Consider the following 13,554-nt stretch of genomic DNA (forward strand, 5'->3'; position numbering starts at 1 on the left):
CAGTGTTTTGTCTGGGGCTTTTCTGCCAGTTTTGACATTTTCTTTGCTGCTGGTGTTTGAATAATCTGCATACTAGAATCTGTTAACAATCTAGAGGAGAAAAGAGCAAAGCGACACTTGCCATCCTGGGAAAGCAAGGCAGTCAGTTTGTGCTGCTGGAGATTAAAATCTTCTGCAGCAGTCCAGGTACCTGCCTTGAGAATGACAATGCAGAAATAGAGAGCCGTGCTCCACTGGGGGGAGATAAGTTTAATATGGCAGCATTGCAAGAAAGGGCAATCTAATTGGGGAGGTCGTAGAAAGGAGTTTTCGTTTCAAAATGGTTGTACTTTTCTCTTGTATCATGTACCATGGCAGTGAAACATCCTATGTAGCTTCTTTGGTACTGTAACGAATGTTTTTGTTTTGGGGCTGAAGGAGAAGGAACTTTAAATGGTCAAGGAGCAACTAGACCTTGCAACAACTTCAGATCAGTCCGTCTGAAAAAGTGGTCTCTAAATAACTGAATTTACTTCCATTTAAACTGCTATGACTGAAACTTTAAAGGGTGTTGCTTTGGTGCTGACTCTCTGCAGGCGGTAGAGGTGGTGTTGGAAGCGCAAGGGGAGGAATAGGATCATTTCTGCAGGCTGTCCTAAGCCAGAGCAGTACTCAAAGGGGATGAGAGCAGTGGCTGCAATATCACTCTGATTTGGTTCACATGACCTTTTTTCCTTTTTTTCCCTTTTTTTTCCTCCCCATAATAAAAGCACAGTCCTATTTGTGGACTCTCCTCTGTTTTTCTTGTCTCCACCCATCTTGACAGTTTTGCACAGACGAACACTACAATGAATGCCCGAGAGCCTTTTGTTACTTTTATTTTTTGTTAATGAACTGTTCTAGGTCTGGGCGTTGTCAGCCACCCCTTCTGTAATCCATTTCTAAGAAGGATTAGTAGGGTAGCGCTGCCAGGTCTGGCTGCAGTGAGGGTCCGAAGAGGCAGGGCTGCGGGCAGAGTCACAGAGCGGCTGGAACTGCGGCCTGGTTGGTGTGGGTGGGAGTGAAGCCGTCATGACCCCAGCAGCCGTCTGCGGGCACAGCCTTTGCCTGCACAGCCCTTGGCCCAGACAGGACTTCACTGGCAAACACTCCTCTATTACAGCTAGAAATCATACAATAAGTGCATTTCCAGCTCTGGGAAAGTTTGTCATTGTGGGAAATCTGTTTACTTCCCCAGAGGGAGACCTCTTGGGATCCCTGCGCACAGACCAGTTCATCGCTCCTTGCCTTTTGCTTTTCAGACACTAGATTTTAAGCACAAATACATTTGATGGGTTCCCAGTCGCTATGCTGCTGTTGGTATAAGGAAAGTAGTGACTGAACCTCATTTCTCTCTGTGATGGGTTATGTTACAAGATAGAGTCAGAACTCTCACCTAAAACATTTCCTAGCTGTGTTGAGTGTTCTGAACTTCTTATCCACGGTAAAGATTACTCTCCGGGAATGTTTGCATTCTGCCATCATCCCCCCCTGGACCTCAAGGTGCTCTTTTCCTTAAGGATTTTATGTGGGTCTATTTAGTTTTGGGGGTGGGGACAGGGGGGAAGTTCGGGGAATTTAGATATATTTTCCTGCAAGGTGGCACTCCTCTCTGGCCTGTATACAGAATTTTTGCTTCCGCTGGACAAAGTCAAGATCTAGGGGTTTTGGGTGGCTCGTGGGGCTCTATAGCTTTCCTGGGGGCTTTTTAGTGTCTTTGGAGATGAATTTTGTGCAAGTAGCCTGTCTGCATCGTTCCTTTTGCGAACAGGCTTAACTGTAACCTACCTGTTCATACTTCTCTAACTGAGCAGAGGAGACTAGTCAAGCTTTTCAGAACACTTAAAACCAAAACAAACTCTACAAGAAATACACACAGCATCCACAGCAATGAGACACAGGCATTTTGCATGGATCTGGTCTTTGGAGCTTATGGGGCAGGGCTTTCAAAGTCTTCTCCAAGATGCAGTAAATGCTCTGTTGGATCCCTTAATGGCAGTCTCTTTCCATTCATTATCTAATAACACCTCCATTACAGATTCAGCGTGTACTACTATTCCTACTAGTTTCGTAGGAAAGAAGTTACTTTTATCTTGGAGACATTCAGAATTTTGATGTGAATATCTCTTTCCACCAGAAGCAGCTTTACATAAATCAAGCTGAATTATTATTCTGGTGAATAAGGACTTCTTTTTTCCTATGTGTAGTTAAACTTCTTGCTGCTTATCAAAAATCACTACTATAGTTAGTAATGTGCTTGTTTGTACACAATGAATAACAGACCTGTCAGAAGACTGTAAAAAATAGTGTGGTCATCATGAGGGACAACCTTTGATTATGTTTGCTGTCTTTAAATCATAGCTGAAACTTGGCAGTTGTTTTTAAGGCAGCAATTTTCTACTGTATGCTAACGGTTGGTAGTGTTCTGGATCTGCTGCGAGGGTGATTTTCAGTAAAGTTCTGATACTGATGCTGGCAGGACTTCAGCTGAATCCAGACTGATGGGTTTTACTTATTGGAGGAGCTTTCAGGTATTTGTTTCAGTGTTTTGGTACCAGTTTACAGCTGTGTAGAGCAGCTCACCCGGTGGCATAACGGATGTAGCCTGTCCTGAGGGCTAGTCTAGCACATTTATTAAAAGTGCTTTATGTCACTTGTAGAAGTCTGGTGGAAAATTTTGACAAGTCAAACCATGTAGGCTGAGAACAGCGATTGACTTCTGGAGGTCCTTTTTGGGGTCTGCAAATGCCACCTTGACAGAACTAAGCTGATATTCTCAGGACTGGCTGTGGGAATATAACAAAAGATTCGTGAGGAGGATTGTAAACATGCTCAAGTGACTTGCAGCTGGGGTGTAGAAAAATACATACATCATGCTAATCATTGCTTAGTCTTGTGCGCTTGACAAGGAGAGCCTCTGTGTTTAGATAACACAAGCCTGTGATAAACTCAGAGGCACCCTAGCGAACATCCTTGAGATTCCTGCCTTGCTGTGGGAAGGATCAAAGCACAGTGGAAAATTATGCCTGTGTGAATCCTTGATATACAGATGAATCTAGCAGGTTTGCCCTCACACTCTTTCGCAAGGACTGAGCTCTGTGGTGCCTGCATTCCTGCTTGTGTTTCCTCTGCCCGGCTGCCACTTTGGAGATCCCACAGTTCACGAGGCAATGCAAATAAATTTACTCTTTGCATTTCATCTATGGTTTTGTGGTTGTTCCTGTGTTCTAGCCAAGAAGGGAACCATCCAATTGCCCTCATCATCATCACTTGTGCCAGCTCTTCTCTACAACTACCTGAAAGGAGGTTGTAGAGAGGAGGGTGCTGGCCTCTTCTCCCAAGTGACAGGGGACAGGACAAGAGGGAATGGCCTCAAGCTCCGCCAGGGGAGATTTAGGCTGGACATTAGGAAAAAATTCTTCACAGAAAGGGTCATTGGGCACTGGAAGAGGCTGCCCAGGGAGGTGGTTGAGTCACCTTCCCTGGAGGTGTTTAAGGTGCAGGTGGATGAGGTGCTAAGGGGCATGGTTTAGTGTTTGATAGGAATGGTTGGACTCGATGATCCGGTGGGTCTCTTCCAACCTGGTGGCAGTGGTTGGGATCAGGAGTGGCAGGGTGCTGCGGTGAGGGACTCACTGCTGTTTTTCCAGACATACATGTCATGGTTCTCTTAAGTATGCTGGATGAGGAAGAGCACGTTGTTTGAAGTCTCCCATGTTGAATTTTAAAAAGAAGAACTCTTGATTTTTCTTGTCTGGACCAACAGACTGTGTTTACAATAAACAAAGCAGATAAAGAAATGCTTACATACATTCCTTATACACAGTTAAATCTAAAATGTAGGGCTTATATAAAGCCTCAGTTTATTAAAAATCCTTCCACATGGTCCATCTTGTCCTGAATTAATCTGTCTGTGGGAGCTTTGCTTCTGGGTCACATCTGCACATCTGTAGATGAATCAAGAGAATTGTTTTGAATGTCATTCAGTTTTTATTGCAGCTGCTTTAAAAGAAGAAGAAGGAAAAAAAAAACCAGCAATAAAAATGCAAACCTCAACCGAATCAGCACAATATCCTAGCTTTATCCTCTTGACTTTCTGAATTAACTCTTAATTCAGCTCAAGGAATATTAGTCATGTATCCTAAATAATGCCTATTACTGTCTGGCTTTTCAATTAAAACTTGATAAGCTTTTAATGAGAAAGTAGTGAAACAACCTGTTGACAGACAGTGTTTTAGTTCCCCCCCCAGGTTTCCCAACCTCTGGTCATGTGTCTCTTCAGGCTTGGAAAGTTGTGTCCCTGAGGCACTGACACGGAACTTAAATTGTCTGTAAAGACAGAAAGGAATCAGCCAGGCTTTATAAGACTCTGATTTATCGGGAGCCAACAACTTGTAACTCTTTTGAGGTCAGCCAGTCTGTACAGTGTGAGGAAAGGAACAATAAAATGCTTCAGCCTCCTAGGCCCTCCCTTCTGCTGAAGGCAGGATGGGTATGTAGTGTTGGTACATGTATTAATGAAATATTTGAGATGTTGAGGATTGCCCATGTTCCCTGGGGACAGGGACAACTCTCTGACCAGCCCCCTGCAGGACAGCTCTCCATGGGGCACCTCTACACAGCCAACTCTCTGTGGGGACAATTCTGCTTGGGGAGTCCCGAGTGCTGGGTTGGGTTTTTGTTGTCTTTTTGTGGGGGGAGTGATGGGGTTTTTTTGAGAGACTTACGGACACAGTGTCCCAACACCCCAGCATCATCCTCAGTCCTTGGCAATCAGGAACATGGAAACTAGCAGTCCCTACTGCCACGCAGTGTTGTCCCCGTGGAGAGTTGCAGACATAAAGAGTTGGTCATGGGGAGTTATCGTAGACCCTGTTCCCCATGTTACTATCCCTTCATTTCCTTTCCGTCTCCAAAGTAGTTTATCCTGCATGTTACCCTCAGCATATGCTGAGATCTTACCTGTAGCTTGAGAGAAGTGTATTTCCAGTCACAGTGCTCAGCAAAGCATGTGACTTTTAAAAAAATGCCCTGATACATGGAAATAACCAGAGTAAGTAGTGCCTGGTCCTTGTATGTCTGTGGTGCCTCCCCATCTGCTTGTTAGCCTGCTGAGGATCCAGCTTTACATCACCCTGAGCCAAGGTATTTTGCTGAGGCTGGGCAGCTACCAGTCCCCATAGCGGCCGTGCTGGTGCTTTCTCTATATTACTTGTTCATTTTTATCATGGTCAAATCATCTGTGAGTTCCCTCTAAAGAACAGCTTTGATTTTCCCTAGGAGAGGAAAAGGAAAAGTTAAGAGTGGTGGATCCAGAATGCCCCAGAAGCAGAGGCTGGAGGAATATGGATTGAGGAACAACCCTATGCAGTGCTACAGATTAAGGGAAGAGTGGCTAGAAAGCTGCCTGGAGAAGGACCTGGGTGTGTTGGTTGACAGAGACTGAACATGAGCCAGCAGTGTGCCCAGGTGGCCAAGAAGGCCAATGGCATCTTGGCTTGTATCAGAAACGGTGTGACCAGCAGGTCCAGGGAGGTTATTCTCCCTCCGTACTCGGCACTGGTGAGACCGCTCCTCAAATCGTGTGTTCAGTTCATGGCCCCTCATCACAAGAAGGATGTTGAGGCTCTGGAGCGAGTCCAGAGAAGAGCAACGAAGCTGGTGAAGGGGCTGAAGAACAAGTCTTATGAGGAGCAGCTGAGGGAGCTGGGGTTGTTTAGCCTGGAGAAGAGGATGCTGGCCTCTTCTCCCAAGTGACAGGTGACAAGGACAAGGGGGAATGGTCTCAAGCTCTGCTAGGGGAGGTTCAGGCCGGACATCAGAAAAAAATTTTTCATGGAAAGGGTCATTGGGCACTGGAAGAGGCTGCCCAGGGAGGTGGTTGAGTCACCATCCCTGGAGGTGTTTAAAAGGCAGATGGATGAGGTGCTGAGGGACATGGTTTAGTGGTTGATAGCAATGGTTCGACTCGATGATCCTGGAGGTCTTTTCCAACCTAGGGATTCTGTATCAGGATGGCTTAAATTTCACTGCAGTCTCTGCACTCGATTGTCCCCATTTGCTGTTGGTGGCACCCTCCTCCCTGCCATGGGCTGCTGAGTCACAGCTCAAAGCCACTTGGCTTTCAGCACTGTAACGCAGAGCTTCAGGGGAATTTAGGCCATCTGAATACGGCCTTAGTTGATGTTTTTCTTAGTTTATTACTGAAAAGAAGTTTGCTGTGATTGCCGGAGCTCGCCAGCCTGTAGAAGCATAGTGTGGGCTTGGAATATTTTTATATGCTTCATATTGAACCAATCCCAGCAGCATGGGTGCACTTCTAAGGGTGTGTTAAGAGAAGAACTGTTCTCGGTCGTGTGTCCCCATTCCTTTTGCCCGGGTCAGATCACAGACGTGGTCTGGTTTGTTGTGCTGTGCTGTGGATGGGAAATGACTTGATTCTGGTGTGGAAGGGTAGGTCTGAGCAGAGCCAAGGGTAGTGGGGAGGTTCATGAGATTGCAAGTTTCAGCCCTAGTTATTTTGTTTAATTGCCTTTTTTTTTCTGCATCTGTATTGGCTGTGGAAATAAAACATTTGCTATCATCATAGAAGCCATAGATCAAGAAGTGAGAATCTATTACAGTGAAAATATTCCCATAATCAACATCCAGAGAAAATCCTGATGATCACACGAGCAAACGTACGATCTCAGAGTGTGGGGCTGCCTCACTGTCCTCAGCACAGCGTGGTGGAAGGTAACCACAGCGACTGGCTCCATGCTGTGCTGCTCTCTGGAGTCTGCTGGAACAGGACAGGTCAGCGCTGGGTGTGGAGTCCAGTCCTCACATGCTGTGCAGCCGCCCTGGCCCACACTGCTCAGTGTTTGCTCTCTTTGGATCCGGTAACCTCTGCCTCACCTTAAGCTCTTCTTTTCCATTGCCCTTACTTTGCAGTGCTGGTTGCTTTCTCCTAGGTTGTAGGAGGTTGTTGCTCCGTTTTGGTTTAACTGCCTGAGCTGCGTTTGAAAGATTTTGTTATTCTAGTGAAAGATGACAGTCCCGATGGTACTGGAGTCTTGAATTCTAGTCACTGCTCACTTTGGATTTGTGGGGGGTGTGTGGTGCCTGAACATTTTCACAAATATAATGCCTTATTAATTTTTATTTCCTTCTGAATCAAGACTTCGTGGAGATCCTTAGGTGCTTAGCAACAGCTTGATTGCTGTTAGCCTTCCCCCAAGGAATTCTGTCTACTGTTTCTCTTTAGACTTCCTGAGCACGTTATTGAGCCAGGTGATGCTTCCCATATCCAAGGAATTTAAAGGTGTTTATAGAATCGCTAGGTTGGAAAAGACCTTTGAGATCATCAAGCCCAACCATACCTGTCCACTCCTAAACCATATCTCTAAGCACTTCAACTACCCTTCTCTTAAACACCTCCAGGGATGGCAACTCAACACCTCCCTGGGCAGGAGTAATTACTTTATGAAGTAAAGTACCTTTTGAAGTGTTCTGTGAGATTCCTTTATTTGTGCACCGATATCTTGCAAAACTCTGTGGGTTGAGAAGATGAGATTTAGATCCCATTCCTGCCAAAACACGTTATGAAATTTTGACATTCCCAGCGCTGTCCCGTTCTACAGCTGCTGCTATTATGGAGAAGTCTCCAGGAATGGGGCCATCAAGCCTTGCAAAATGGCAAGGTGTTTTGAGGGAGTGGGTAGATAAGCCCCACTCCCATACTCATATTGGGCTCCACTGATCCCTTTTCACAAAGTTTATTGATACAGGAAGAGTTTCTGCTGTGAAAGATTAAAGCGTCACTGCCCCTGAGTTGCACAGATCTCTTAATTCCCGATTCAGCACTTCCACTAGGGGTTTGCTCCTGCTTCATTTGCTCGCACTGCAGCTACTGCCAGCAGCGTTCGTGCTGTGTCTCCTGTGCCTGCTCCTTGGGTTGATTTTTGTGTGTGTGGATGCCTTTCTCCCTGCTAGGGAAGTGAGGAATTGTGATGTGCCTGGTAGCTCTGTGGAGAATCCAGGCATCTTGTGCTTCCCAGAGAACAAAGCGTGTTGCTGCTGGCCCAGAGCTATGAGCTCTGCGGTATCCCTGCTGAAAGTTAGAAACCGTTGACTTGTGGGCCCTGAACATCTTGCAATGAGTGGTAATTCGGAGTTAGCAAAGCTGAAGTGTGTTTTCCTTCTGCTCTCTCCTTCTGCTCTACCAGGCCGCTGGTATCGATTTGTCTCTTGGCATCAAGAGGGAGCAGGTGCAGCTGCTGGCCCTGCTCCACCCACTGTCGCGCTCAAACGTCTCAGTGGGCCAAGCCGGACACTGGACAGGATTAAAAATATCTCAGCAAAATAAAGAATGTGTTTGTTGTTAACTGGGATCAGTTCCTGACACAGACCACCACATGAAGCCATAAAAAGTCGTGGAACAACCAGGGAAAGTCTTGGAATGGGAAGCCATCAAGAGGAGACTGGAGCAGAGCCAAATGCCAAATTCACAGGTGTTGCAAAGGGTTTAAAAAGACAGGGACAACTGCTTGGAGAACGATTGTGTGCAGAAGGGAGCAGGGACAGCAAGAATGAATGGATTTGCAAATATTTTTCTTCCTGTTATGATGGGACTGAACAGGAAAGCTTGATAATTGAATAAGGAACTTTCAGGGAAAGGGCTTCCTGCACTGCAGTACTTGATAAAACATTCAAATCATTTTTGTTAGGAGCAAGGGAGCAGCTGAATCTTTGCTAATTATTTCACAGACTTCTGTTCTGTAGCAGGCTTTGGGGTACCTCTCTGCCCTTATCTCTTGTTTTTACATTCTTCGTATCAAACCCATCTTCGGTTTTTCTTCTGTGCTTAGTTTTTTTCCTCTTGTAGTTTTCCCTTTGAAGCAAATCTCTTCTGTGTTTTGTCCTCAGCAGCCTGTGCACGCCTAGAAGCAGCAGTGCTATTCCCTCTGCAAGGAAGGAATCGGGTGGTATTTTACACTTGCAGTTTCTCTAACTGAAGCCCACTGTCAAATTTTTAGAATGTGTACATATTTATCCTAGCTAAATAAATCAAACAAACCCTGGCAGCACCTTTGGATACCTGTGCTCAGTTGTCTGTTTTAGCCAAGTTATGATGCCAGTCTTTGGAAGTGAACCTGTTTAAGAGTAGCTGTATTTGTTGTTGGTAAATTACTAGAGTTACTGTGGACTGCAGGCTGTTGCTATAAAGTAGAAATACAGGCTTCAGAGAGCATTGAAATCGTAATAGGAGAAGCGTAGTAGGAGAAACACCATTAGGTGAAAATGGACAGGTGCTGCAGGGCACTTGCACAAACTGGCAGAAGGAGTGGTGGTCAGCTGGGCTCATGTAATTGTTGGCTTGGTTTCTTTTTCTTTGTTTGGTTTCGGTTTCAGACCTTGGTATTAGTTCTCTGGTTAATAATGCCCACACAGTGTATTTTGGTAATGTATTTGGTGATGCAGTAACATCAGGGAAAGGAGGAGCTCCCGCTAAAGCGCTTGTAAGTGGTTCCATTGTCTGGAAATGCCAGCTGGACCAGCTGGGTTTTGTAATCTCTTCTAAAATGTAGGTCAGACAGCTCCTGCTCCAGCAGAGCCCCTCTCATCTTTCTTCCAGCCCCGCTAAGTTTCCAAGTGTCGTATTCCTTCCTGGACAGGGAAGGTAATGCTGGAGCCATCGTTTATGTGTTGTGTCCTCCTTTTTGTTCATAGGGGACTGTCTTTACTTTGGAATCCGAAGAGGAAGAGTACCCCGGGCTCATCGCAGAGGACAGTAACGACATCTACATCCTGACCAGCGACAACTCGGGACAGGTGAGCCCCCCGGAGTCCCCCACGGTGACCACGTCTTGGCAGTCAGAGAGCCTGCCTGTCTCCCTGTCGGCAAGCCAGAGCTGGCACACGGAGAGCCTCCCAGTGTCTCTGGGACCTGAGTCCTGGCAGCAAGTGGCCATGGATCCTGAAGAAGTCAAAAGCCTGGACAGCAACGGAGGGGCTGAAGAGAGGAGCGAGAACAATTCTTCTAACTCAGATATTGTTCACGTGGAGAAGGAAGAGATACCGGAGGGGATTGAGGAAGCAGTGGTGTCAGCCGTCGCCGCAGAGACCATGCAGGCAGCGTTTCCAGAAACCTCTGCTTCTTTACAAGAAGTAAAACCTCAAGCCGAAATTGCTGCTGTTGAAAAAGCACATCCCTCCGCACTTCTGCATACAAAACAGGAGGAAAAGGGAAAAGTGGCTGAAGAGCTTGTTGAACCTGAAATCCCTGTACTGAGTAAATCTGTCCCAAAGTTAGCCCCATCAGAAGAAAAAGCTGCACCAGAACCTGAGAAAATACTGCTTCCAGGGGAAAAAAGTGTGGGGAAGGAGGGCCGTTTGGAAGAAATAGAGGAGAAATCCTCCGCTGCAGAGGAGAAGCCTATCTTATTGCCGGAAGGGAAATCTATATTGCTGTACGGCGGGGCTGCTGCGGTAGCTATATTGGCTGTAGCAGTCGGAGTAGCGCTGGCACTTAGAAAAAAGTAATGGAGCTCTCTTGAGGAGGAGGAGGAGGGGGTGTGGGGAGAGAGAAGAGAGCACGATCCAGTTTTTGTAGTTGTGTTACCTAAAGGTTGAGCTGCCTGTTGTTTAATTGGACATTTGAGTAACTTAATGGTGATGGGGTGAGGTCGTTCAATAAGCCTCCAGCTACGGACAATCATGTTTTTAGTAGAATTGGGGCGGGGACTGGTTTTTCGTGATTAAAGTACAGGGGTATTTTTTAAAAAAAAAAAGATAAATTCTGCAAATTTAAGAACTTAAGTGCAGGTGCTGAAGAAAGGGGTGCTCGTACTCTAGGAACTGGAACAGAGACTCCCCAGGGGAAGGGGAAAGCCAGCTGCTGCCAACCCCTGGAGTTTTTGGCTTCTCAGACTGACCGCTCTTGCAGCTGTGCTATCTTGTCAATTCCCTCGCGCCCTCGAGCCCTCCCTGACAAACAGTAGCCACCCCGAATCCTGTAGCAAGAAGCTGGTCTCCCTTTTGTCTCGGCTTCCTCTCAGGTACAGCACTGCTCCTCGTAACCTCGCAGGTTCCTCCTAAGCCCCACTGGACAGTGCTTATTCTTACCTCTTTGCTCACACCGGTTTTGGCCCCTAACATTTACTGGAGCCCCATCTTGTAAAGATGCTGCCTCTCTGTAGCTGCATTATCTCTGAGCATCCTGGAGGAAGAGGTGCAGGACGGTGCTTTCTGCTGCCCGGGAGGGTGGGACACGGCTATTTGCTGGTTTGAGAATCCATTTGCTCTGCTCCTGCCTGGCCCCCTTTGCTGCCGCCCCTGAGGTACCAGAGGTGCAAAATTCACGCTGGACACGGTGCTGTTCTGATGAGTTCTTTGATACCAGGGTGTATTCAGCAAAGCTACATGAAAGGGAGGCTGGAGCCTCCCTTGCCCTTCGAAGGTTTAATGCTCGGCTGTCTTGTATCCCATAGAATCACTAAGGCTGGAAAAGACCTCTAAGATCATCAAGTCCAACGGTCGATCTGCTGCAGCCTGTATCACCTTTCCCAGGTTAAGCACAGAGTGTGTTTAGTCCTAACTTGGTCTTGGCTGCGACAGAATCGCAGATACATAAAGCAATGGATTCTGAGCAAAACAGCATTAAACATCTCCTCTGTCTGCCTGCTCCTGACCTGACCCGGAGTGTTGTTCTGCGCAGCTTCTTTTGCGACTCTGTAATTTGCTAAACTTCCAGGTTCACAAATGATGAGGAAATTACTTCAGCAAAAAGTCAGTCCCTCCTCTGCAGTCGCACCACTTCACACGTGTGTGAAGAGAAACCTTTTACGTGTTGCCATATGCGTTAGTTACGTTGGATCCGACTGCGAGTGTTCCTCTTTCCAAGTGTGTTCCTGTGTCGGTCCTTGTCCGCATGGCAGCTCTCGGGGCAAGATCTCAGGCTTTCCAGGCAAAACCACTGACGCGTCTCTGGGGGTTCGTGCTGGCGCTGTGCCTTAGACCAGGTGGAGGCAGGTGAGGGAACTGGGGATGATGGAAAGATCAAAATGGGAGCTTATGGGAAGCTTACTCTTCATGAAGCACAAAGACAAGGTACTTTGCTTCCTTAATAACCTTATCTCGATTACGTCTCCTAAAAAGCCTGTCTCTTAAGTGAATCAAGTAAGTTCCGAGAATGAAAAGATTTTAGCACATTCTCTGTTTTAGGATATTCTTGCTATCCGATCCCACCCATATCCCAGGATTTTGGGAAGTCAGGAAGAACCTGACAGATTGAGGGATTTTTTTGGGTTTTTTTTTTGTTTAAGCTTTTTTGAGAGTGGATTTTCTAGAAAACTTATCAGGTTTTGAACTGTGTGTGTGAAGTTGAATATTGAGAGGAAGGATTGTCATGTATGTATGGTTGCTATGGACTGAACTCAGGAGCTCTGGACTTCACTGATCACCGATTGCTCTTTCTCCATGCACAAAAGGTAACAGGTTGGCCTTAACAGAAAAAGAAACCCTTTATCATGTTGCAAAACGGAATTGACTCTTTTTGCCATTTCCTGGTGCCCTGCTGGTACTCTCATCGCTCTGTCTTGTGCCCAGAACTAGTCACCGGGACCTCCTCATGCCATGGACCCTCCAGTGTCTGCCCTCCCAGCACTGCACTTCCCTCTCCTGGCCTGTCACAAGAGCTTCCCTTGTGTGGAGAGGAGAGGTGTCTTTACACTCCTGTTGTCATGGGTGTGCACGGATGTTTACCGTTTTGCTTCATTTCATGTGTCCCGTCAGTGTTTTATCAGCAGGTGACATCCTGTGAGGTACCTGGTTGTTCCTGTGAGGCAGGGGCTGCTGTATGCCTGATAATCCGGAGTAGATCTGCCCCCTTCTGCTGTTTTGCCGACTGCTTCGGTTTTCGCTCCAGGCGTGGTCTCTGCGGGAGAAGGACTGTTCTTAACCCAACCTATGTGCTCTTCTTCCAGAAGATGATGCACCTGCATTTGGAACATCTCCTGTTGGTAGCCAGCAGGCTACACGGCAGTACCCGCCAGTACTGAGGAGCAGAGGGCGCTCTGGATAAGCTGGTGTGCAAGTTGGAGAGGGGGAAGGTCAGGTGTTCTAGCTTTTCTTGTACATGGCTGTTTCAGTAGCGGTGTGGGAGATGGTACAGGACAGACGAGAAGAAATCCATGCTGGGAGCCCAGTGGGGCATTAAATAAAAAGTGTCCTCTTCCACACGCAGCAGTGAGAAGGCGGCAGCACTTGTAAGGAGAACAAGCTACCCCGCTTTGTTAAGCGTTTTCATGGTGAGGTGAAAGTCTTGAGTACCTCTTGTGTTGCTGTTTAATGGTGCATCAGCTGCGCTGCCTCTTTGGCTGCTTGGTCCCTTCTTTACGTACTTCTCGTTTTAGGGTCTTACAGATCTGACAAGTCAGCAAGAATTCCTGCCCTCTTCTCCCCAACCCCACTGACCACACGTTTAGACAATACACCACTTGCATCTCTTTCCTCTGGGAACATTCCCTTAGCTGAACACGTCTGTTAGGGATTTGA

The 13,554-nt window shown here is 46.8% G+C and overlaps 2 protein-coding genes across 9 annotated transcripts in view; one reads left to right on the forward strand and one right to left on the reverse strand.

The window, feature by feature from the left end:
- BCL2L13 (BCL2 like 13) overlaps nucleotides 1-13,480 on the forward strand; it is a 44,928-nt gene extending 31,448 nt beyond the window's left edge. For both annotated transcript variants that reach the window (XM_069861086.1, XM_069861095.1), the window contains exon 7: nucleotides 9,730-13,480. In XM_069861086.1, the coding sequence (XP_069717187.1) occupies nucleotides 9,730-10,542 (813 nt within the window). In that variant the 3' untranslated portion in view covers nucleotides 10,543-13,480. The remainder of the gene's footprint in view (nucleotides 1-9,729) is intronic.
- MICAL3 (microtubule associated monooxygenase, calponin and LIM domain containing 3) overlaps nucleotides 1-13,554 on the reverse strand; it is a 571,168-nt gene that overhangs the window by 347,798 nt on the left and 209,816 nt on the right. The window lies entirely within an intron of this gene.

Source organism: Phaenicophaeus curvirostris, chromosome 1 (genome assembly GCF_032191515.1).
Source record: "Phaenicophaeus curvirostris isolate KB17595 chromosome 1, BPBGC_Pcur_1.0, whole genome shotgun sequence".
NCBI lineage: Eukaryota > Metazoa > Chordata > Aves > Cuculiformes > Cuculidae > Phaenicophaeus > Phaenicophaeus curvirostris.